Source organism: Peromyscus maniculatus, chromosome 12, assembly GCF_049852395.1.
Source record: "Peromyscus maniculatus bairdii isolate BWxNUB_F1_BW_parent chromosome 12, HU_Pman_BW_mat_3.1, whole genome shotgun sequence".
Classification (NCBI taxonomy): Eukaryota; Metazoa; Chordata; class Mammalia; order Rodentia; family Cricetidae; genus Peromyscus; species Peromyscus maniculatus.
In genome coordinates this window covers 74,671,428-74,698,181 of record NC_134863.1, presented here as the reverse complement: position 1 = coordinate 74,698,181, position 26,754 = coordinate 74,671,428, and the positions used below count along the sequence as shown (strand labels likewise).

Sequence of the window (26,754 nt, the reverse complement as noted above, 5' to 3'; positions counted from 1 at the left end):
GAATACTTGCTTCTCCATTAAAATGCAGCTTGCAAAGTGGTGGCATCGTGATGATATTAGAATGCTGAAGTCTTTGATTTAAATAAGAATAGAAAGGTAGAACCCCATGATGAGATGAATGAATATGGGAAGTGACAGAAGCATCAGAGGCTCCTCTCTCTGGCATGGGAAGACAGAGAGGAAGCAGCCATCTGCAAGCAGACGTCTTCCCCTTGAACTTTCTAGCCTCCAGAACTGTAAGAAATAAATATCCCCTGTTTGAGCCCTGTATGTGGGTTTAGTTATAGCTACCCAAGTTGACTGTGGCAGTGCTCCACATGGACAGGGCATAAATTCTACCCGTTCTACAGTAGAACACTGCACTGCTGTGGACTCCTGTTCTCCCAAGATAATACTGTCTTCTTTTTATTTTTATTACCTTTCTGCTTTTGCTTTCTGCTGCTAAAAAAACAAAACAAAACAAAACAAAAAACATTGTTTTCCCCTAGCTAGTCTCATCTACTTGCTAATCTTCAAACAGGAGCATTCAGACCCAGCCCCTTTTCACAAATGGAGCTGCCTACATGCCTGCTCAGACTGGCTTCTAGCTATTCACTCATCATACAGTTGTATCCTGCTCTACTGGACTTGCTCAGAATTCTAACTAACCTGTGCTGCCTCCTTCCTCCTGCAGACTCCTTTGCCTTCCTTACTATAACACCACCTGTATGCAGCTGACATAACAAATTGCCTTAAAGATGTCAGTCTAATTTAAAACATGAGTCATGTGTTTCCTGAAGGTCTGGAGACCAGAAACAGATGTCAAACAGGACCCCACCCCCTCTAACCATCTCTAGTCTAGATGTCTGGATTTTAGTGTTGATGTTGTCCTTCTGGCCTATACTGAGACTTGTTTCAGCACACTGAGTTGGTCATGATCGTGTGGCCTTCTCCTCTTTTGTCTGTCACATCCCCCTTGTGTATCCCTATGAAGACAGTTGCCACTCGTGCCTAATTAGATTGCTCAAAATGATCCCAATACCTCAAAATCCTTAAGTTAAGTGTATCCGCCAAAGACTATTTCCAAACAACATTCAAAGAATCTGAAGTTTAGGACTTTAACATATCTTTTGTGAGGACCTCCCTCCACCCACACTGAACCACTATACTAGTCAATGTCTTTCCTCACTCCAGTCACACAGCAACCTCCCAGCAGGTGTCCTCGTCTCCATTCTTGCTCCTTGTAATATATTTATCTTTCTGCTTGCATCCTTCGGAAACAAGAGTTGACCACTGGCCCCTAACCTCTTCTGTTACCACCCACTCAACTGTGGCTCTAAGCCTCTTGACCATGAGCTAATCTCTGTGTAGATCCATCTGCAGCCATTAGTCAATCACCTTCCTACCTTCAAAGACAGAAAGAGCATTTACCATGTTGAACTCTGTGCTTTTAAAATAGCGTTGTATCCTTTCGTGCTTCTATGGGTTTCTACCTCTTTAGTTTTCTTCCTTAAGTAATGTATCTTTTAGATCTGATTTTTATGACAAGGTTTTAAATACCTTATTATCTCAGATATGCTGTGGAATAATGCTTTTGTACACTGATTTAATAAAACATTGATTGGCCAGTAGCCAGGCAGGAAGTATAGGTGGGATAAGCAGACAAGGAGAATTCTGGGAAGAGAAGAGCTGAGTCAGGAGATGCTAGCCCATCATCCCAGGAGCAGCATGTAATGACACAGAGGTAAAGCGATGGAAAATGTGACAACATATAGATTAACAGAAATGGGCTGGGTTAAGTGTAAGAGTTAGTTAGTAGTAAGCCTGAGCTAATGGCCAATTAGTTTTAATTAATATAAGCCTCTGTGTGTTTACTTGGGTCTGAGCAGCTGCCGACTTGGCAGTACACAGAAAAAAACTTCCAACTACACAGATATTAGATATAACTACTGTGTAGTGATCCATCTTCTCTATTAGAGGTCAAATATATTATCTTCTAAGTCACCCTTGTATCAACTGGAAAATACTTATGACAGATAATTATATGAAGAGATGGGGTCCCCACTACTCTATGAGGGAAGAATGTAGTGACACCTAATTTAGCTGCTTGAAATTTAAAACCAAATAAAATACATGACACAAATGAAACTTGTTGGTCTAGTTTGAGACCATGTTCAGTCAATTTAATCCAACAGAAAGCTCAGAATCAATATCTGTGTGTGGGTCTACAAAGAAAATATTGTACTCTTAAAGAAAGAGTACCTCATTTTTTGTTTTTTTTCTTTCAATGTGTTTTAATTGACAAATGAGAAGTATTAATATATGCATTTACAGTGATGTTTTGATACATACATACATACATATATATATTGTGGAAAGAGAAAAAAGGGCTAATTGATATCTTGGCTCTTATTTGTCTAAAGTGAAAAGAAATAATATACAATATCTGCCATCATAGTGTAGACTTTGAGTTTTTTCCTAATACCTTTGAGAGAAAACTGTATCTTTCTAAAGTAAACATCATTATTTTAAGAGTCATCTTGGTAACATACATGGTGCTATCTACCTGTATTTCCAGCATTTTGGAAGCAGAGGCAGGATGATTCTGAGTTTGATGCCAGCCTGGGCTACATACTGACACTATGTGTATGGAGAGGGTCTTGAGGGGGGTGAATGTGTGTGAGAGAGAAACAGAGAGAGACAGGGACAGAGACAGAGACAGAGAAACAGAAAGATTAAAGCACTGAATAGACAATGATAACATATAATTATAATTACTCATATGAAATATGTATTACTTCCTATAGGATTATCACATCTCCACAGACAAGATTGTTTCTTACTTTGAGAATAAGTGAGATAAGAATTATTGGAAAGAGATATTTTCCCTCTCAGAATTGGGCATGATATTACCATAAAATTATGTGAAAAAATAGTTTGACTTACAACCAGTCAATGTACATTGAATTTTGTTCCTATTGCTCCATAATTAATCATCACACAGAAATTTAATTCCATTCCAATCTTCTCTTTAGTGCTCATTAGGTTAAGATTTCTCCAGCTACTTCGATTTCCTTTGCTGACCTGCAGCAGCCATGTGACTGATGGAGAATTTCTGTTAATTAGGCAGGGAGCTAGAGGGAACCCCAAACATCTCTGAGCCAATTAGATTCTATCTGAACAAAGATCTGGGTAGCAAAATCAGACTGTATGATGTTATTGAAGAATAACTCAAAGACTAATTTTTAATTTATGATTCACAGAACTTTAAGCACACAGTCCAGAGGTCAGTTAAGAGATCGTTGATTAGAGACTGAAGCAAAGTTCCTATTGGTATGTGCTTGTTGTCTTAAAATTCTACTGAATACAGTTAAAAATAGGTGCATTTTCTAAATACAATTCACCTTTGGAAAATACGCTATTTTCCAACTATTAAGCAGCAGGATGGACAAGTTTCTGCCCTGGCCTCCCTGTGACCCCTTTCCTAGTCTGACCCTTCTTGTGTTTCCTATAAAAGGTCAGAGCACCCCTTCTGCAGGACACTTTTCTTTGGGAGTTATAAAAGATCTAATCAATTAAATTCATCCTAAAACTTTATAGCCACATATAGCCATACAGGAGCATCTGAACAGCCTACTTTTCACAGTAAGATAGATGTTACCTCAAGGCTTAGTAACATTTAAATACTAGGATTATTCAAAAGCTTTAAGTGCTTAGGGTAGCAGATGGTTACAAAGGGTATTGGGGAGTTTAATTTGATGAGTCAAAGACAGCCATCAGTGAATTTTATGCTCATCCACTCCCTCCTCCTCAGACTCTTCCCTGGAACAATGCCATTGTCAAGCTGAGTCTTCTGTGCTCTTTCCCAAGACTGCTGTACAATTCTTTTACTAGACTTTCTTGGTGTAATCTACCATCCACAAGTCTACACTCCAATCCACACCTGGAGTTCTCCCCATTTCCCATCCTTCCCAGTCTCAACTCCTTTATGATGTCATTGAAACTTTTCCTAATCTTCCCACCCAAAAGCCAAACTGGAATTTTGGTATTACCAACTGCACAAATCTATGTGTATATACGTTGTGGGATAATCTCTTTATACACTATGAAGATGAGTGTCTGCCAAAGCACCTTCCAATTGGTTTAATAAAGAGCTCAGTGGACAATAGCTAGGCAGGAGAGGATAGGTGGGACTCCTGAGAAGAGAGAAGAACTTGGGGGAAGAACCAAGGAGGTGCAGAATTCACCAGCAAGACACAGAGGAAGTCTGATGTGCAATAGTAAGGAGAGGTAACAAGCCACAGGGCCAAATGTAGATTAGTATAAATGGGTTAATTTACATTATAAGAGCTAGTTGGAAACAAGCCTAAGATAAGGCCAAGACTTCATAATTTATAAAAAAAAAAAAAAAAAAAAAAATCTGTTCATCATTATTTGGGAGCTGACAGTCCAAAGAAAGTCTGACCACATATGTGAACATTTATTATCCCTTGTTAGCCATCCTCTTACTTCTGCTTCTGAACCATCCTTATAAACTTACATTTTTTTTCCTGTGTTTAAATGGCAGGTTTGAGGACAGGTAAGTAACCCAGGCTGGGTCATCCAGAATAACCCTGGCCTTGGCCATGAGTATTGATCTAGAGATTGTTCTCTGACCCCAGCTAGCTAATTGCATTCTTTCTCTGGAACTATCTCCTATTGAAATGGGACAAGATAAAAAATGATTTTTTTTTACAAGTAGATAATAGTAAGATATAAACCCAGAAACAATTTGGATGTAGCTATAGCAATCTATCCTGAGAGGAAATGAAACAGTGGTCTGGGGAGAGTGGGTTGCTTATGAATGACTTTAATGAGAATGAGGCTAGATCCTAGGAAAAAGCCATAGCTTTTCCTATGTATCAGCTCTAATCCATCACAGCAGACTGGCACAGGTGAGGCTGTGAGCAAGACCAGGAGAGAAGTGTGACAAGGCAGCATCTGCCAGGTCTGGGCAGCCTCCAGCTCATAAGAGTGGCATCCAGAGGATAAATGTCAGAGCCAGGCAAACTGTAGGCAGGAGACAGCCTCAGTAGACAGTGATCAATCACAGAGTTGTCTAGGCACCGACAGGGTCCAGGAAGAGTATCACAGTTGTTTGGGAGAGTGGCCAGGTTTGAATGTATAGTCAGGCTGTCAGCAGAACCATGTAAGCAAACTCTGGCCAAGGCTCATAGGCTCATTATCCCATCAAGATCTGTCACCTGTTCCTGCAGTTCTTTCAGGAAGGTCTTCGTCCTCCATCATCAACCCAGGCCTAGGAGACCTTGGTAGACCTTTCAGCTTTAGGCCATGAAAGCCAGCTGCTGCTCTGTCAAGGCGATGACTGTGAATGTGCTTGTGGATTTGAAATTTTCTACCCTGCAGTCAGTGAAAATAAAAAAAAAAAAATCCTTATGAGATCCAAATATGCCAAGATAATGATTAGTTTTCTTCTTTTTTTTCCTTTTTGTGAATCATTTTAATGATTTCACTTAGCACTTTACTCCTAGGGAATTTTTAGTAACTTGTCTCTGTTATTCCCAGAATAATAACATTGGGGAAATCATGTATATTAGTGATTCTAGCCTTCACTAATAGTTTATTCATTGGGAAAAATAATAATAACAACCAAGTCATTTGATATCATAGTCTTTTAATATGATATTCATGTGCATATGTAGCTAGATATGGAGATGAGAATAAGAATGCAGTTCTGAGACCCTACAGTCATTATTGGAAGTTAATGCTGTTAGTATTGAAAACTGTCCTCCATTGACTTGTTTTCCTATGTGCATGTGCTTGAATGTATGTATGTTCACCATGTGCATGAAGGTACAGAGGCCAGAAGAGGGCTATGGATTCCTTGGCATTAGAATTGCAGACACTTTGGGGAGCTGGGAAATAAACCTGGGTCCTCTGTAAGAGCAGAAACTGCTCTTGACTCCTGAGTTATAGCTCCAGCCACTTTTCTTCCTAGTCTTACAATTGTGTGATGATTTAGTAAAACATCATAGAAGAAAATATATTCATTCCTTCTAAGTTAGTCAAGCTGAAATTTTATTAAATTATATACCTTATTATAAATTACTAAAATCTTGGCCTAAAATATTAGCTTTGAAGGGTATTACTGTAATGCATTGTTCAAAATCCCCAGAGTATTGAGTAATTAGAATATTACATTAGGGAATTTTGTTATACTTCATTCTTTTTATGTATACATCTTAATTTCTTCTGCTATTGGAATATGATTTTTGCATTGTTCTGTCACATCATGTGTAGATTATCATAAATAAGTTGGGCCATTTAATACTCTTTTCCAGAAGAAATTACTAAACAATTTAGCTTACTTTTAATTTGTTATGTTCTAATAAGAAATGAACTGATTTTACATTTATTCTTGTGAAAATTTGGTTGTTTTTTTTTCCAGTAAGCACTCTCTTTAAAAACAAACTGTCTATTGCTCCTGTTCCATTGGAGTCACCTCCAGCTACACTGCCAGCATCCCCATGAGTTCAGTTGTGTTCATTTGCAACCAATCAGCACAACTAGGCTTATCGAGTTTGGCTTTTCCTCAAAGCAGGAAAGGTTGGAAGGGTCATGGAACCCTTACCCAAATATACAGCCCTCTGTCCAAAGTTGAAGGCAACTCTACCCTAATTGCATGTGGCCTCAGGGAGGGGCCAGAGTGGAGAGCTGGGAAGAAATAGGGGAGAGACTTTATCTACCCAGCCATGGGAGTGTCGTCATTACCCATGCTGGATTTACACCTCCAGTATGGCTGCTTTGAGATCTCCCATGCTCCTGTCCATAACCCCCCACTTATTGCTCCATAAATAATTCTATAAACTTATTGGCTCTCTAAGTGAACTTTGGTGCAATTATTCTGTGTTTTGTCATGAGGATTTAGGAAGAGGGGAGGTAGGTGTTGTCTAGTATTTCTACACACACACACACACACACACACAAACACACACACACACACCTTCCCCGAGGAGATTCTCACAACAGCTCTTAGAAATTCTTATGTCTGTATGAAAGGTTTCTCCTAACAGAATTTTTTTTTTCTGATTCTTTATGTTTTCATGAGGGCCTTTGCTTTTCTAAGGCTTCTCTTTACTCTCCTGCCTTGCTCTGATTGATGTGATTAAATTACTAAACAGAATAATCATAAATATTGTATTATGTTGTATTATAATATGTATTTACAAATTGAGTCATGTCAGAGAGGGAGGGAAATATTACATAATTTTTTCATATTTACTATTTTACATAAATATTACTCAATAGGAAAATAGTGTCAAGGTATCTGTACTAAATTGCTGTAGCAAAGCTGAGCTTAGGAAAAGTGCTCTGTAAATATTATCACAACGACATATTATCAGATTCTATTTTACACAGGGAAAGCTATTTTGGGAGTAGAAAGCATTATTTCTGAGCCCTGTTATAAACGACTTTCCCATTATCACTAAAGCCGCTAAAATACATTTACAGTCATGGTTATAAAATGTCATTTTGTTACAAACTTTTAATCGATAATTTTGTTCTGGGTTTGTTGAGTTTTGTTGTTTTTTTTTTGTTTTGTTTTTTAATAAGACAAAAAAAGAAGTGTAAGACTTTCTATTCCTCTTTCACACACACACATTCACGCACGCACGCACATGCACGCACGCACGCACACACGTCCAGTACTGGGGACTGAACCCAGGGCTTCCCCCATGCTAAGGAATTGCTTTGCTGAGCTTACCTATTCTCAGCCTTGTTTTTAAGTTTTATTTGGAGAACAAGTCTCACTAGGTCATCTAGGCTGTCTTAACTCACTATGTAGCACAAGCAGTCCTTAAAGTTTGATCCTCCTGTCTCAGCCTCCAGTCTAGATGTGGAGATAGACATGTGCCACTATTGCCCTGCTGTCCTACAATGCCATTTCATTGTCATATTACTAACTGGAATTAGCTTCAGATTCCTCAGGATGAGCACTTAGTCCCATAAGCTTTTCCTCACCTCAGATGACAGATGCAAATTTCCAGTCCTCTGGTTATCAATACTTCCCTGCGCCATGGCTACAAAGCATTCCTACTTCCCCACTATGGGCCTTGGGTATTTGCAGGAAACACCTACAGGATTCAACACTTAGTTGTTGTTATTGGTGTATGCTATTGTTATTGGTTATTGTCAGAAGGAACTAAATGTAAGATGCATAAAATACAGTGTTGGGAAGGGGTGCTGGCACTTTCCGAGCTTCATTCCTGTTGCGAAGTGTACTCCAGAGACGACCACTCAGACATGGGTTCAAGCCAACAGAAAGTCTTTATTAGCTGGCTGGCGACTATACTGGTTGTTCTGGTGCAGTCCTCAGCCTTTTTCAGGGTGAACTTTTAAGCATAAAATTCGCATCCTGGGCTGACACACCCCAGTTAGCAAGAACAGTTAGCCAGAACTACGGAAGGCAAAGAGCAAGGCTTGTTTATTTAGGGACCTTCCCAGAAATATGAACTTGGATGAATTAGGTCTTTGTTCTGATTTGGCAGGTGGTGCTGCCTATGTGTTGGGTTCCAAGGCCTGAATGGTACCTCCATCATGGCGTCAGTTACGCTAAGGTCTGGGGGCCTGTAACAATACTCATTCTTGACACACCCCAGTGTGTACACCAGCCTAGAAGCTCTCTGAACCTTTTTTTGTTTAGAAAGGTGTGTATGTGTTCATCTAATTAACTTATATAATTAGCATATGAAATAGTGGCTTTCATTTATGATATTTGAATACATACATATCAATGTACTTCGGTCATATCCACCCTCATCACCCTCTATTATCCTTCCTCCACTCCTACCACCTCCTTTTTCCCCCCCAAATAGTTCCTCCTCTGCTTTCATGTCATATAAATTTTTAAATCATGCACACACACACACACAATCATACACACACATACACACACACACTTCGATCCTTATATCAAAGTTTACTCATCTATCCATCTCCAGGAGTACTGAGGGAGAGGAAAAGGTAGAGTAGATGTAACTATACAGCAGTGGCATGGAGACCCATTTGGGGTGATGCACTATTGCCCCTCACTGGCTGTAGTACTCATGTGGTTCTATGCACATGTTAAGCGGACATAGAACTCTACAGTCTTTAGCCCAATGTCAGTTTTCTCATTTGGTTGATAGTCTGTAGTTACCTAGCAGGAAAGCATTGGAGGAAAGTGACTTAAGGTTACACCAGACCTCTCTATCAGTTCTACAGTTTCCCTGAATTTATAATTATTCCAAAATAAAAACTTAAAGGGAGAAGAAATGTGCCCACCTTGCAGAGCATTTTATCAATGGGAGAAAAGAATTAAAGTTTTCCCAGGGAATAATGAAGCTGGACTTTCCAGGCTAGAAGCTTCTCTCTTTCCTGACCAAGTTATTTAAATGCAGATGATTGCTGATTATTCTTTCTTTCAATTGATAGCAGAATAAATGGTGCTATAAATGTTACACTTAACATGTCTTAGGCACTAATTTACAATTGCTGGTGGCCAGCAAAGGACCAAAGACACCAAAATTGTGATTTAATCTAGAAACTCCACCAACCTCATTCAGCACACTGCAGCAACCCTCATGACCTTAGGAAGATGCGCTCTCCCCAGAACTGTCCACAGAGGGACAAAATGCAACTCATTTCCCACTTTCTTCTTTCCGAAAGGAGAATTCATGAATATAAATTTGCTCCAATTTGATATCTTAACAGCTTGCAGAACACAGACTTTGGAAACTCTTTGCTTAAATAATTAAGCCATTGATTGTTTCAGGAGCATGAATTAAGCCCTCCAATTTAACTTTATTTAAAACTGAAAATTATAATACAAAGGAGATTTACAGATAACTTTTCATTGTCTTCCTTCAAATTACCTCCTCCTACAAGTCTTTCTCTTTGCAGAGAAGTATTTATTAAACGACTAGACTCCGCCACTCTTTAATTGCTAATAGGAACACTTCCAGATTTGCCTCCCATTCCACCTCTGTGATTCAATAACAAAATGGAAATTCCTGTAAGAAATAAGAGTGCTTTGGACTCCTCAGTGGCATTCTGTTTTTTAAGTGAGCTGGGGAAGAATCTTAGAGACGGATGTCTTTTGGGCAACACCAGTTCAGATCTTTTGTGTGTACTTTCACTTTTCAGCATGTTTAATAATTCCAGACGTGCGTGTGAGGGTTGATGGTGCAAGAACAGGTTTTGAAGCAACCTGGGGCTATTTAGTGGTCTCTAGGTAACATGCACATATTAACATCCCCTCCTACACTGTAGAAACATGAGTGTTCTCAGAACACAACAAGGCTGCCTCAAGGGACCATCATATAGTATGCCACATACATACTGTCCTTTTCAATATTCCAACCTTTCTGGTTTGTGAGATGCCTTGCTTTGAGGTAGAGATTATGAGCTATTTATAGAAGATGTGGGATAGACGCTCACAGCACACTGGCAGAAAGAATCTATTTATCTGGCAAATGTCTCGTGAACACAAATCCATGACAAGAAATCTAGCAGGAAAGGCTGACAAGCAGCAAGCTGGAGAATGACAAAACTGAGGAGAAGAGAAGCTGTGCATCTTATTTGAGGTGCCCAAGCTGCAGTGAGAAGGTAGTCTGGCTTCAGAAGCCATGGCTTTAAAGCTAAAAGGCAGCAGTCATAGCAGAACAATATTGGATCCCCAGAGTAAATGCATGAGGGCCGTGTGAAAATTCAATACCTCTCTAGCAAAAAGTCCATGTTTTAGGGAATTTCCAGTCAGATTCATGTTCTCCAACGACAAGACTGTGGTGATATATTGTGTACCCTAAAATAAAATTTGGCTGAAGATCAGAACAAGCCACTAGATTAAACATATAGGCCGGGCAGTGGTGGCACACACCTTTAATTCTAGCACTTGGGAGGCAGAGATCCATCTGGATCTCTGTGAGTTCAAAGACACCCTGGACTACATGAGATTGACTCAGTCTAGGAGCGAAAACAGCCAGGCTGTGGTGGCAAAGACCTTTAATCCCAAGAAGTGATGGCTGGATAGAGAAAGGTATATTAGGCGTGAGGAGACAGGAACTAAAGGCTTTTCGGCTGAAGCGTCCCTTTCAGCTAGAGGCTGTTTCAACTGAAGCCTTTGGGTGAGGACTCAGAGGATTTCAGTCAGAGGATTCGTGGAATTGGTGAAGTGAGATGTGACAATGACTTGTTACTTTGTCTCTCTGATTTTTCAGCATTTACCCCAATATCTGGTACCAGGTTTTTTAGTATAAGACCATTTAGCAATTCGTGCTACAGCTTTTCTGGAAGGAAAAGTAATATGAAAACTGACCATATATGGTTCAGTTGTCAAATTCTGGCTTCTGGCATTGCTCACTAAGCTTACAAGAGCTATCCAGAGCCTTTTCCTTTTCCTCTTTTTTTTTTTTTTTTTTTTTTGCTTTTTCATTAGTCTGCACTCGATTTCTATAGCAAACTACCTGTACTTTTATAAAGAAAAAAGGAAACAGCATTGTTTATCTCACATTTTTAAAATCCAAAAGTCTAAACAGCTTGGCTCCACCTTTAGCAAGACCCCAACTGGCTGTGTCTATCACATTAGTGCAGATGGAATCATGGTGAGAACAGAGGTGAGAGGGAGCAATTACCTAATAAGACAAGGGAAATCATGAAGGGGCTGCAAAGTCTGTTAATCCTTGCTTTGGGTAAACCCCCAAAGATCTAACCACCTCCCGTCAGACTCTTCATTTTACTTCTTCCCATTTCATATTTGTCAGCAAGCTCCCAATACATGTGCCTTTGAGTAACAGACTTTAACCACAGGCAGGACTCAAGGATGACCAGACAATTGAGTAGAACACTAAACATGAGAGCCATCGAATTAAGCAAACAAAAGAAAGGAATTTAGACAGGACAGAGAAAATATAAGGAGTATAGAAAGCTTCAAAGGATATGGCATCAGTACACTCAGGGATAATAGAAAAGGCTAAAAACAATGTTTTTTAAAAAAGAAAAGAAAATTTGAACCAAAATAAACATCTGTGAAAGGAAAGCAGAACATAAAAAAAAAAAAAAAAAAAAAAACTTATAAGGAACATAGTAGATTGCAAGATATGGCAGTTACAAACTCAAGCTACAACCGCTGATCTATGAAGTCAATAAAATTTGGGAAGATTGAGTAAATGAAATCCCCATAGATTGTATTTAAAAAAGAAAAAAAAAACAATAGTAACAAGAGAGAACTAATGACAGAAAGAATTAAGAAAAACTAAGAGTTTGTCTAAGAACAGATTCTAGAAGGAAAACCATGTTAAAGAGGGGAGAAGTTGTTGATTTATGGAATGTAAGAACTGGCAATAATGAGTCTTTAGAAATGATAAATCCTAAGAGACTGTCAGTTCAGTTCTTTCTGGATTTTAGACTACTAGTAGAAAATGCCAAAGGTCTCCAGAAAAATAGAACAGAACAGAAAACAGACAGAGGAGAGAGAGGCAGACAGGCAGACAGAGACAGAGACAGACAGAGAGAGAAGAAGGAGAAGGAGAAGGAGAAGAGACAGAGGTAATTAGAATTTATGGAATTCCTGTGTAACAATACCAGATTCTAGAGTACAGTGAGCAAGGCCCCAAGATTGGTAGAAATTATATTTTGCTTCAGAATTACATGCACAGCTTCAAGACTGTGGAGTAGTGTCTCTCAAGGGCCCTCTTCTCAGGTGCATGGTACTTGGAGTGACAGTACTGGACAGTTCTAAAACCATAAAAATCTGGAGCACAGTAGAATGAAGTTAGGTCACTGGGATCAAGCTCTCAAAGGCTTCACTTTGCTTTCTGGCTAACAAAAAGCAAGCAACTTCCTCCCCTACACCTTTCTGCCACGGTGTACTGGTGTGCTATAGCCTCAAAGGCAACAGGAAGAAGCACCCACAGACTGAGACCTCTGAAGCCATGAGCCAAAATAAACCTTTCTTTCTTGTAGGGTGAATCTTCTGAGGTGTTAACTGTATAGCTGAACTAACGCAATATCCTGTTTACAAATCAAGGGAAGGTATGGCATAAAGTCATTCCCAGTCACACAAATTTCCTTTCAAATTACTCCATAATAAGTGACTCAGGAGTGTGGTCCTGAAACTGAGAACCTGAAACCCAGGTTGAAAGGAAAAAAGCTCTGGATTCAGACCACCTGAGTTAGTAGAATGTTCCAGAGATTTCCGTGGAAACAGAACAAAACTGATGAGTATTTTTACTGTGTTTGAAAATGAAAGTTATCGCTAATTGTGTGAAAATTGTCAAGGAACCACGGGCAGGGGGAAGAATTGCAATAGTATATGGGAAAAATGAACCTGGTAGAACTTCCTTATAATAGGTTGTAAGAAAAATCTAAGTCTACCACAGTATTCTGCTTGGCCCACCAAGGTACATTACAATGGTAATATAAATACTGTTAACTATTTTAACTAAAGATAGTGATTATGAAGGAACTACATATGTAAAAGTTACCTCTAGATGAGACTGAAAATTTTTTAATTAAAAAGGATGATGAGAAATAGGCTTACAATTATTTTCAGCAATGAAGCTGAAAGTTGGAAATGGTTGCTTTGGGTACAGTGTACAAATTAAGAGACTGGAAAATGCCTTCATTGCCCCATATTTACAAAACAACAGATAGGTATCCATTCAAAAATTTAGTGCATGAAAACAATTTCTCCCCAGGATATTGCGGTTATCCTACTAACTGTTGGATAGTTATCTGTTAATACTTGCGTTTTCATTCACAATATTGCTAGGAAGTTATCATGAATACCATGCCCATTTCACTTCAGTCACCTTGGTGGGCATCCTTGTTATATTATTTTTGCATGCATTATTGTGTTGTATTTCCAGGGAAGCTTTGAAAGAAAAGATACTGCCCAGTCAGGTTCTTCATTTTGGTAAAGATGGACCACTTCTAAAACCACTGACATACGCCGATGCTACAAATCATGTTGTGTACAAATAACAGTAGTGTCGAGTGTCTTCTACAATTTTTGTCATGTGGTTTTGTTGCATGAGCTAATGCTCTCTGGAGAAAACGATTAGCCATAGTGGAAATAGAGGGTTTGATGATGTTATTCCTGAATTTAATGGAATATTTATTTGTTGTTCTATCCTCTGAGTATATGGGGGCTGCAGATGTTCCATTTGGTTTTCTTTGTTTTATGAGGAAAAAGCCCTTTTATTCTATGAAGCATTTTAATTAAGAATAAATTTTAAGTTGAATTTAAGGCTTTTTCACTGAAACAAATATTTTCCTTGCTCAATATACACATTTTTGCCATTCAAGTACATATTAAATGATTTTTAGATGATTATCAATTTTAGATTACTATTTTATAATTGGGATTCATATTACTATAAATTTACAATTTTTTTTAAAAATTCCTGTGTGCATTTGTACAGGTGTCTATGTGGCAGGGTGTGTGCATGTGAGTGCAGTTGTTTGCAAAGGCCAGAAAAGAGTGATGGACCCCCTAGAGCTTTAGTTATAAGTGGTTGTTAGCTTCCTTACCTGGGTTCAGGAAACCAAACCCAGGTCCTGTGGAAGAGCAGGATGAGTTCTTAACTGCTGAACCCTCTTTCTAGCTCAAAATTTATGAAATTCTAAAAGGCAGAATTGGAACAGTGAGTTTGTCAAGTGTACTATACAAAGATCCTCTACAGGCTTTCAGTTTTTCTTAACTGTTGAATTAACTCAAGGACACTCTCCCTTAAGCACGATAGTGGAGAAACACTTAGCTTAGAGCCGTGGGCTGTATTTGAAGCTCAGCTCCTTGCAGACCATTGAGGCAGACTGTTCTGTTTTCCTTCTCAGGGGCACCGCGATTGCCGGCATCGTGTTTGGAATCGTGTTCATCATGGGGGTCATTGCGGGAATCGCCATATGTGTCTGCATGTGCGTGAAGAATAACCGAGGGACCCGGGTCGGTGTCCTCAGAACGACCCACATCAACGCCATCTCCTCTTATCCTAGTAAGCAACAAGGCTCACTTTTGAAGGACCAAACGGGCTTCTTAGGCTCTACTCCTTCAAGAAGCATTAAGACTCTCACTGAAATAATCTCAAATTTTCCAGAGTATTCCCAAATAAGTATAGATTGAAGCTCTAGCCTTGAACAGAGATCTTGGTAAAAAAAGAAACAATTCATCTTCTTTAAATATAGTCATACTTTCAATGGCTGTGTTATTAACTGCAATCGCCAGTCAGCCAGAATTAAGATAAATAGAAAATTCACAACCACTGTGTCTATTTACCTGCCAATGAGTTCTGACAAGTAATTATGGAGAAAATGTGCCATCTGTCTCAATAAACTGCTGTCTAAGGCAGGAGGTACACATGTCTCTAGAAAAAGAGTTTTTGGAGTCCTCATTAAACGAAAAGTACAGCTTCCACATAATACAATTCTCAGCAAAGAGCGAAGATGATATATTAATAACTTCACAAATAAATACGTGTTGAGAATCTTCTAGAAGTTCTACATATAAATATATTAGCACATGAGATTCTACACACAAAGCCCTTCATCTTGAGTTACAGAATCAGATTAGTGTTTTCTTTTTCTTTTTCTTTTTTTTTTCTTTTTTTTTTTTGGTTTTTTGAGACAGGGTTTCTCTGTGTAGCTTTGCGCCTTTCCTGGGACTCACTTGGTAGCCCAGGCTGGCCTCGAACTCACAGAGATCCGCCTGCCTCTGCCTCCCGAGTGCTGGGATTAAAGGTGTGCGCCACCACCGCCCGGCTTAAGATTAGTGTTTTCTATGTCATTTTGTATATGTACCATACAAAAAGTGAGCAATTTCATGAACTCACAGCAACTGCAGTTATCTGTTCAAATTCTGACTTGGATGACTAGATTATCTTCAGTCTCCTTTCCTTACTGGGGAGCAATTGGGAGCTGATAGATAGGGAGAATCATTCTTCTCTGAGTATGTCGACACTTTTAGGTTTTCCATATCCATATACATATGGGCAGTACTAGCTAGAGTTTAGTAGATGTGGCTGTTTGAATGAAAATGGCCCCAATAGGCTCATAAGGAGTGGCACTATTAGGACATGTGGCCTTGTAAGCAGGTGTGGCCTTGTTAGAGGAAATGTGTCCCTGGGGTTGGGCTTTGAGGTGTCAGATGCTCAAGCCAAGCCCATTATAACTCACTCTTGCTCTAGCTCTCTCATATCTACAATGAAAACCTTCCTCTTAACCATACCATGGAACAGTTATGTCACCAGTTTATACAGGGATGTCTCGTTCTAACCACCCTGCCTTGTATGATGACGTAGAGAAATAGGTACAATTTTCTTTAACTTTTACTTTAAAGGGTTCTAGAAAACAGAGATGATGCTAGACTTTTTCCCATAGATAACTGTAGTTCATGATATCTTGTACTTTAGCAAATAAATACACTTACATAAAATAAAAAGGAGGAGGCTGGTAAGTGTAGAGGACAGGAGGCATTATGAAAGATCAGAGTCTTGGCTGGAGAAATGGCTTACTGTGTGAAGAACTTGAGGAGCTGAGTTTAATCGCTTCAACTTATATAAAGTTGGAAGGAGAGAACCGACTCCACAGAGTTGTCCTCTGACCTCCATGTGTATGCCAAAGCCCACGCATGCTCAAATACACACCATATACACACAATGATGTGTTTAATTTTTAGAATTCAGAATCTGAGCATTAGAGAGTGGGGTCCCATATACAAGTAGAGTGGTGTACTTTCTCTCTTAGAGGCAGTGGATTTGGTAGACATATATGAGAATATTTTCTTCAGTCTGGTCTTATTTTCTCGGTGAAATAAGAACCCAGTCTTTTGCTGAGAATGAAGAGGGTTAAGGACATGTTTGAAGTGAAAGAAAGTGAGGAAAGGATGAAACCCATTTCAGAAAGTGGCATGCATGAAATGCCTAGCATAATACATGCTTTCTAAGCAACACCAACAGCCAACACATCTAAGAAAAGGTCACTGTTTTAAAGTAAGATCAGTCTGCATGGCTGTTTTCTTGTCTAGCCACAGTAAGCTCCTACATACAGATAGAGGATAGTTTAAATGTTGGACTTAATCAGAGCCTGGCTGCTGCCAGGCAGTCATGTTGTTAGAGTTGTTACATTCAGAGCCTGTGCCCTGGCAGCCCTAACAAGCTATGCTCAGCCATCAGACCTCAATGGGCCAATTAAACAGACAATAATGAAAAGACAAAACACGGATGTCTATTCATTGTGACCACACTGGGAAGAGAAAAAAAATAAAGGGAGCCAAGGATCTCTCCCATTCACCATCAGTCCATCCTTAGGCATCTGACATGAGGCTTAGATTTAAAGAGAGAGAAGTATACAGAGCTTGACAGTCCTGACCGGTGTGGACCGACCCATCCATTATTGAGCCATTCTTGTTTGGGTTCTAGTCTCTCCTACAAGGTGGTATAACAACTTGTCAAGATTATGTGAAATCTCTTTCCAGGAGACAAGTTGCCCCTCTGGCTGAGATAAAGCTTCAGCCTTGCGCTCTCAGCGAGAGGTTCCTGGGGGTAAATTCCAATTCTTAGGGGCCCATGTCTCGACACCCTGATACCTAAGGAGACACACACATGTCTCTTTCTAGTCATTCCTCCCACCATGGTTACTATAGATGGGACAGATTGATATAAAAGCCTGGACAACAGATGCAACGGAGTCATTTGAGTAATGGTTCATAAGTACCAGCTGATAAAGGACAGGCAGACTGAAGAGAGGTGACATAAATTTAAATTGTTTTCTTTAATTTGCCCTCAATAGGTCAGAAATCAACATAAGTTCCCAGCTTAGTGGAATGAGTAGTCCAGAAAAAAATAAAAAGCAGAAATCATATTTTAAAATAAAGATTTACAAAACATTACTATAATTGCTAATGACAGGGGGAAGAGAAGGATAATTAAAAGCATTAATGTTATAGTTACATAGATGTTTTAGTGGCCAGGAATGGTAGCAGATGTTGAGGTAGTTTAATAACTATGGACCCTACTAAGTCCTCAGTGAACACATACTTAAGACAGGACAGGTTACAGATATCTATAAGATATAGAAATAGACAGAGTTATAAAGTGTTAGCATCCCATGGCTTGTGTGGTACAAACGAGCTCAGATGTTTAGAAAGAAAATAGGATGATGGCTTGAAAAACAGCTTTAACATCACAAGCATCTGTATGTTCTGGCCCTGCATGTTGTAGGATGAGGAGAAAAATAATGATTCTATGTGGTGGTGTTGTGTTCCCCAAAATATTGTGCACCCTAATAAACTTATCTGGGGTCAGAGAACGAAACAGCCACTAGATACAGAGGCTTGAAAATGGTGGCACTCACACCTTTAATCCTAGCCTTCTGGAGACATGGATCTCTGTGAGTTCAAGGCCACACTGGAAGTAGCCAGGCATGGTGACTCACACCTTTAAACCCAAGAAGTGAGCCTTTAATCCCAGGGAGTGATGGCAGAAAGCAGAAAGGTATATAAGGCATGAAAACCAGGAACTAGAAGCATTTGGCTGATTAAGCTTTCAGGCTTTGGAGCAGCACAGTTCAGCTGAGATTCATTCGGATGAGGATTGAGAGGCTTCCAGTCTGAGGAAAAAGGACCAGCTGAAGAATTGGAGAGGTGAGGTAGCTTGTTCTGCTTCTCTGATCTTCCAGCATTCATCCCAGGTTTGATTTTATTTATAAGACTCTTTAAGATTCATGCTACAATTCTAGTTTGATAGTGCAGCAGAGGAAGCCATCTTTTGAGAGAAAAATCAGATTAAAAAATATATATATTATTATTATTACTTTATTATTATTATTGCAAGTATTTGTGTGATAGTTGTGGGTGCTTGTATCTCAGATCACATGTGGAGACCAGAGGACAACTCTGTGCAATTGATTCTCTTCTTCCAGCTTTTTGTGGGTTCTGAGGCTCAAACTCAGTTGCCAGGCTTGGGGGCCATCACCTTTATTGCCTTGAGCCATCTTGTCAATGCAAAAATCAAATTTTTAATTAGAGACAAACCTGAAATTAGTGTTCACATTCATCCGCTTCAGATAATAGTCTTATATCCCCTTACTTAAATTCCCCTTCCTTCCCCAAACTCAAAAGTCCTCTGAGCGTGCAGCAAATACCTTCTCAACAGCTCAGGTTTCTGTGAGAAGTAGACACTGTTAGGGCTGTGAGGAGATGGCGGTTGGTAAAGGGTCAGCCGCTGGAGCAGGAAGGCCTGAGTTGAATCCCCAGCAGCCAGGTAAAAAGCCAGGTGTGGTGGCACATGTTGACTAAGTCAGTCTGTGTTCCTCATACCAGAGGCGGGAGAAACTTTAGCATAATAACAAGGTGGAACCACTGTTTACAAGAACCAGTGTGACAGGCAGCCGGCTGGGACCTGCTAGTTTACAGAAAGGCTGTTGGGCCTCCTTTCTTGGTATGCATGAAACATTCTGCAAACCTTTGTATCAGCCCTTTGATATTTAACAGAGCCAGGAATTGGGCACGAAATCCAGAGGGAATGTGTCTGCACTCCACAGGAATGACTCCATTTTGTTGAAGAAGGACAGTGAGGCGGGTCTGAAGGAAGGTTAAAGAAGCTGTGAGCGTCTCTGCTGATGTCTTCCCTTAGCCCAGTTCCCTGACTGATGAAAGATCCTTGTCTCCCCAGTGCACTAGGGAGTGTCTCATCATCAGAGCAGGGCTCTGCGGGGACACGTCCCTCGCTTAGGTGGATCCTTATTCCTCTTTTCTCTGGGTTACTTAATTCTCTTTTCTCACTTCCTCTGTCTATGGGGAGGTCAGTAAATGACGCCAAACGTCAGGGTCTTTATAACGAGAGGCACACCAGAGGGATCCAGGAGAAGCATTGCTTCTATGTTCATAGCGGTTGAGGCCCCCTGTGTGTACGTGTGCCTGTTAGCGGTTGAGGCCTCCTGTGTGCCTATTTATCAGAACGCTGTCAGGTCCTTGGGGGAAGAGCAGTTTGCTGAAATGATAGCTATTCTCTGCTGTCACTGCAATGCCAGAAGCTTGGTGATTTAGTCGCACGATTGTGACATGAGTCTTGAGATCCATGCTACATGCATAGTGACCAGTTAAAGGTTGTCATTTCCCAAGTAGGATCTGGATCCTGAGGATGATTTTTATTTTTGGCTTATCATCATGAAGACACGGATCCATTTCAGCTCCCAGGTGCCTCTCTGCCTCCCCTGGAGACAGGATTGGGATCACTACAGAATAAGTATCCCGGAGAAGTCAATATCATGGATAGTAAATGTGATTATCAAAGGCACTGACATATATTGCAGTAAACAAAATTAAGACAGATTTTCAAATAAGATTTAGAAAAGGAAATACCTCATCTCCATTCCCAAATGTGTTTATCCTGCAAGTTCTGGGGGCCCTTGTGCTAACTGCTCAATACTTTGATCTCACTCTTAGCCCTTCCTGCGTTCCCAATGCCCTACACTCAGCCACTTGGTGTTTGATGAATATTCCCTCCTCACTGTCATGAATGTCTTCTCATTGCCCTTGCATACTATTCCATCACCTCACATTTCTGAAGTCTGCCGCTGTGCTCTCTGCTGAGAGGGTAGTTTCACCAGAGCACATTCACTACTCTGTTTTTCTAAGTACCGCAAAGATACTTCCACGTCAATGTTTACTACAACACTAATCACAGTAATAGTTATGCAACCAACCAGGGCCCAGAAGCACAGAGGTGGACAGAATGTGGTCCCTATGCAGTAGAAATGCATTGAGTCACAAAGGAGAATGAGGTTACGTTGTTTATGAGGAAATAGTGCAGCAGGAGAACATCACAGTAAGGGAATTCAGGCCATTTCAGAAAGACATCATGACTCCCATTTGTAGTTCCTAGATTTTATACAGAAACCTAACATCATGTATGACATGAAAGCAGAAATCAAACAAGAAGCAGGAGAATAATGGCGGGTGGGAGGAAGGGGGTGGAGCCCATGGGAAGGACATGTTCAGTGGACAATGTGTATTTGTATGAAAATGCCCTTGTATAAACAGTATTGTGTTCAGTGAATATATATGAGGAGTAATTTTAAAGAAGTAAATTTTGCAATTTCTTCCCTAAGAATGCCACATCACTTACTCTACCCATGACATCAAGTCCAGCATGATGATCCTGAACCCAGTTCCTCAGCCTCTTCTTCCATGTCTCCCTTTCTCCATTTTCTGCTGAAATGCACATACTCTCCTGCTTCCTTTGCTTTCAGCCAAACTTGAATTACCCTCTGCTTCTTCGCTCTCTGCCCCTTCAACATCCTATTTCCAAGGGCCTTCTGCAAGCCCCAACTCCAAATGCCCTCACCCAGGGCCGCCTTACAGAGAGCACACCTGTTCAGCGATACTTATCCACATTCTAAACAAATACTAATGGAAGCAAAAAAAATAAAAAAATAAAAAATATTTCCCTTCTCAAAGTAGCTCTCACAGTGGTTTAAAACAGTAACTGATATATTTACTAAACACCTGATGTTTTTCCCTTTTCTTTTCAGTGACACCACCGCCCTATACTTATGACCACGAGATGGAATATTGTGCAGACTTGCCTCCACCATACTCTCCAACACCACAAGCTTCAGCCCAGCGCTCCCCACCCCCTCCTTATCCTGGAAATTCAAGGAAACATTCCTCCTCCCACAACAGAATATGTGCCAATTAGCAATTTTACCCAGAACGAAATGCCTTAATTTAGAAACTTGCAAAAAATGATTGTCTACTAGTTAAGGACAGATAATATCTCAGGCAGAATGTCCATGTGGAGACCAAGATTCCTACCCTGCTCAGAGCTGACCTTAGATGGAGAATTATGCTTGGTTCTCTGAAGTCACATAGTAAGGGATCTACTGATCCACTCAAGCACAGTCAGATTAAAGCAATCCACTTGGCAGGCCATCTGATATTGATGCTGCTTTAGGAAATTTCAATATTGAACCTGGAATAAAGAAGAACAGAGGATAGTCTGGTCTACATCAGGAAACAGGTGTGTTCCAGATAGCTTTAGGAGAACTAGAATTGTTCATTATTTCATTTGTCCGCAAATAAGTTTTCGGTGCCTTAGAATCTATTCTGTGCCTGGCACCATTGGAGGTCATGGATGGAAGGAACCAGAAGGGAACTCTGGTTTGCGCACAGGCATACCTCATCTTGTTGCACTTTGTCCTTTTGCATTTTTTCAAGTGTTGTGTTTTGTTTTGTTTTGTTTTGTTTTTTATATAACATGAAGGTTTGTGGTAACCTTGCACCAAACAGTATCACTCATCCAGCAGTAGGAACTCACTTCTTATCTTTGTATCACATTTTGGTAATTCTCACAAAATTTCACATGTTTTCATTGTTGTTATTATTGTGTCTGCTGTGGCAATCTGTGATCAGTTAAAGTTGATATTGTTACAGTAGTCTTCTATTTTGTTTTGAACTCTGTCCCTATAAGAGAGTGAGCTTAGTACGTTGATAAATACTGTGTGTGTTGTGTCTGTTACACTGGAAAGCTCCTCCCCCTCCCTTTTCTGGGAACAGTATTGAAATTAGGCCAATTAATAAGCCAACAATGACCTCTAACTTTTGAAACTAAAAGAAGAAGAATACATCTCTTGCTTTAAACTCAAAGCTGGAAATAATTCATCTTGGTGAAAGAGAAAGGTGACTCAGTGTTTATAAGGAGGACTCTTTAGCCGTCTGGGTAGCAGATCCAAGTAGCCAACTTCCCTTAAGTCATAAAGCTTCATCCAGAGCTAGGACCTAACTGCCTTCATCCTACAAAGGCTGGCAGAGGTGAAAATACTGTAAGAGATTTGAAGGGAGCAGAGATCAGTTCCTGAAGTTAAGGAAAGGTGCTGCTGCCTCTGCAACATGGAAGTGAAGGCACTGCTGTATAGGCCTCAGCCCGTTCTCCCAAAGACCTAGTTAGGATCACATACAAAGATGGCTGCAGCAAAGCGGAGTCTAGATGTAAATGAAAGATCCTACTGTTCAATTCATGCCCTTTACAACTTCCACAGCCAGAGAAAAGAAGTCATCCTACCTCCAAAGCCTCAAAAGACAGGCTGGCTTTCTTGTTAATGTCTACAACATAAATGATGAACTCAGATGAAGCCAATATTCAATGTCCATTTACTAGCTAAAACTCCTAGCACTCTTAAGAATATACTAAACCTACTCTGTCTATAAATAGAACAACCAAGTCAATTTTCAATGTAGGTTAATGAATATTTTAAGCCAAGTGTTGGGACCTATTGCTCAGGGGAAAACAAGGTTTCTTTCAAAATTACACTGTTCATTGACAATGCACTGATCACCCAAGAGCTCAGATGGAGAAGTATGAAGAGACAAAGATGTTTTTATATTTACTCAGGTCCCAAACCCACTCCGTGCCCAATAGATTATGAGTAACTTCAATTTTCAAGCCTCACTGTTTAATAACTAACTGCCTTGTATAAAATCATAGCTGACACAGAAATGAGTCTTCAGGAGGCTTGACAAAATCAGTCAGAGGCATCCTAGAAAGAACTCACTATTGCTAAAGCTATTAAAATCATCCATGATTCCTAAAGAGGTCAGGATATCAATATTAACATTCATCTGGAAGAATTTGATTTCTACCCTCATGCATAATTTTGGAGGTTTTAAGGCTTTGGTGGAGGAAGTATCTACTGATGTGGTAGAACCACAAAGGAATTAGAATTACAGATGAAACTTGAAGATGTAACTCAGTTACACCTCATGATATTGCCACCAGATGAACAATTGCTTCTTATGCGTGAGCAATGAAGAGTGGTCTCTTCGGATGAAATATCCTCCTGGAGAAAGGTGCTGTGAGCCGAGATGAGGTGACAATCAAGGGTTTATTTTTAAGTTATTTGGTAAGTTAGCAGCAGGATCAGAGATGACTACAAATTTGAAGGAAGATGTGCTGTTCATTAAAAGCTACCAAACAACATCACATGCTGCAGAAAACCCTATCATGAAGAGAACTTTCAACTCATACAGCAGGCTTCACTGTCCTTTTAAGGAACAAACAGCCACCCAGCTTCAGCAACCACTAGCCTAATAGCTGAGCAACACTCACCCCACCACCAAAAAGATTTGGACCTGCTGAAAGCTCAGGTGCTAGTCGCCATTTTTTAGCAATACAATATTTGTAATATGGGTGTGTATATTGCTTTGAAGACACTTAATAAACTGTAGTACAGTATAAACATAACTTTCATGTGCACTGGAAAACCGAAAAGTATTCCTGTGATTCTCTTGTGAAATTTGCTTTATAAGAAAGACAAGCAGCTTCACTGGGGACATGGAAGAAGTGTTACTGATATGGGCAGATCAAACCGATGCCATCTCTAAGACAGATCTGTGAAAACAAAATAACAATTGCAGCATTATTGTTGACTAGATAGCTTTGTGAAGATCCCTGCCATGAAGATTCCAAACAAAATCTGGCTATGTAGTAAAGAAATATTCTAGAAAGGATATCTAAAATGAATAGCAGATCAGTCCTTTTAGCTTCAATTTTTTTTTTTTTTTTTGCTTATGTTTTAGGTAGGTGTGAAGAGACCAGTTGTATCTCCAGCAATGAAAACAGTAGATGGATTTTATTCATTAATTTGATTATTTAAATAAAATCAAAGGTACTCAACAGATTCTGGTAGCTAAGGTCTCCTTAGTTATTATTACTAACCTCACCTAAAAAGCACTTGGCTTTAGTCACTGGTGTGATGAAAGTTGTTCCAACTGTGGAATAAAAGGTGAGAAACCAGATATTCCCAGGGATTTTATATCAGTAATAAAATGCCAGAATTTGACCATATACAACAGACTTTTTTTAAAGGGGGAAATAAAATTTGATTTCTTTCTATAGATATACATATACTCAAATGTAATAGCCAATTTTTACATTTTATAAACTTTAAAATCTATTCTTTTAAAGAAGTTATATAATTAATGGAAAAAGTAAGTAATGAGGCATTGTCTTTTACCCAAGTACAGATTTTTATGAAGTGTAAAAGCGGTCAATAAATAATTCAAATGTGCCGTAGTCTACTGCAAGTGACCTTAACATTTGTATTTTTACATGGATCCTTTTGTGTGCTTTTAAACTGTTTGCTGAACACTGGGAATAGATGATGAGACCTTTATGTCACTTTAAAACAGAACCTAAAACATTCAATCCAATATCATAATTATGATTCAGTGATATTCCAAAATGACACTAAGAAATTTGATAAATTACCAAAAGAAATATCTTACAGTATAAGTTATGGAATCTGTGCCTGTAGTTGGGAAACTTAATACGAGTGAGCAGTGGCTTTTATTATATCAAATATCTACATTAGAAATGTGTTGATCTGACTGAACATGGTCGACAGTGAGGTTTTAAGGCTAGATTTGTTTTGAATGACTTGCTTGGCTTAGGCGAGGATAATCTCAGGAAGATGTGAAACCTTCAGGGGTTCCTGGCTGTTCTAGTGAGAGGCTCCCTGCCTTGCATGAAGTATTAGCAGAGTGTTAACAGTACACAGGCTTTAATTTATTTTTCTTCTGAAAATGTGATTAGTTTCTACTGCTCTACAGCTATAATTCACAATGCCAAAGTCTCTGGGATTTGAGGATGCTGTTTGCAAATGCACTGCACGTTCCTAAGGAAAAATGGAGAGGCAAGTCTGTTGAAATGGAATACTCATCTTTGCACTAATGTAGATGCACCATGTGCCTCCTGTGTTCTATAAATATTACCTGACCATGTCTGTCTGCACCATCTCTCTTTGAGTTGTATATGGCTTCCTCTAAGGTATAGCACAAACATATACATTTACAATAGATGAAGGATTTTACTGTTTTTATGTAGTGTCATAATAACAAATGAATATATCATAGATGTCTAAAGTTCACTGATGTATATTGGAGGAAAACAATATTTGGTGTAAAATTTTGGATTATGGTTATTTAAAAACTAACATTTGCTATGGCTAAATTGTTTATAATAAGCAATAAAATTTAAAAAAGAACTTCTTGTAACAAGAATCTCATTCTAACTGTCTTATGTCGTTACTCTTCTGTTCTTTTTCTGCTGACTTGGCCTATTTTCTCTGCACAAGAAATAGGTCTGGAGCCACACTGACTTTGTAATCCCATCTCTCACCTGATTTGAGGAAGGCTATTTTATCTCTGATAGCTAAATTTCTGCTCTATGAAATATGAATGATATAATGGGCCTCAATGGGTTTTCTGAAAACTGGATGAATATATGCAAAATTTATAGTTTGGAGCCTGAGACTTGGAAAATATCTATCCATGTGAGCCCATATTAAATTTTAAAAATATGCAATAAAATAACAGCCTCTGGACCTCTATGTTTAGATTTCAATGAATTGAAATTAATTGAGTGAAAAAAATTATTCAGTCTCACTAACCCTATTTCAAGTGATGCAGCCTTGTGTCTTAGTTTGCGTTCTATTGCTGTGAAGAGACACCATGGCCATGGCAACTCTTATAAAGGAAAACATTTAACTGGGGCTGGCTTACAGCTTCAGAGGTTTAGTCCATTATCATCCTGATGAGGAACATGACAGCATGTAGGCAGGCATGGCACTGGAGAAGGAGCTTACAGTTCTACTACTTGATGCACAGGCAGCAGGGAATAAACTGACTTGAGCTTCTGAGACCTCAAAGCCTACTCCCACAGTGACACACTTCCTCTAACAAGG

The 26,754-nt window shown here is 39.4% G+C and overlaps 1 protein-coding gene across 1 annotated transcript in view; it reads left to right on the top strand.

The window, feature by feature from the left end:
• Cyyr1 (cysteine and tyrosine rich 1) overlaps positions 1 to 26,394 on the top strand; it is a 94,956-nt gene extending 68,562 nt beyond the window's left edge. The window contains exons 3-4 of the mRNA XM_006987943.4: positions 14,854 to 15,011; positions 21,547 to 26,394. Coding sequence (XP_006988005.1) covers positions 14,854 to 15,011; positions 21,547 to 21,713 — 325 coding nt within the window. The 3' untranslated portion in view covers positions 21,714 to 26,394. The remainder of the gene's footprint in view (positions 1 to 14,853; positions 15,012 to 21,546) is intronic.
• The last annotated feature ends 360 nt before the right edge of the window (positions 26,395 to 26,754 follow it).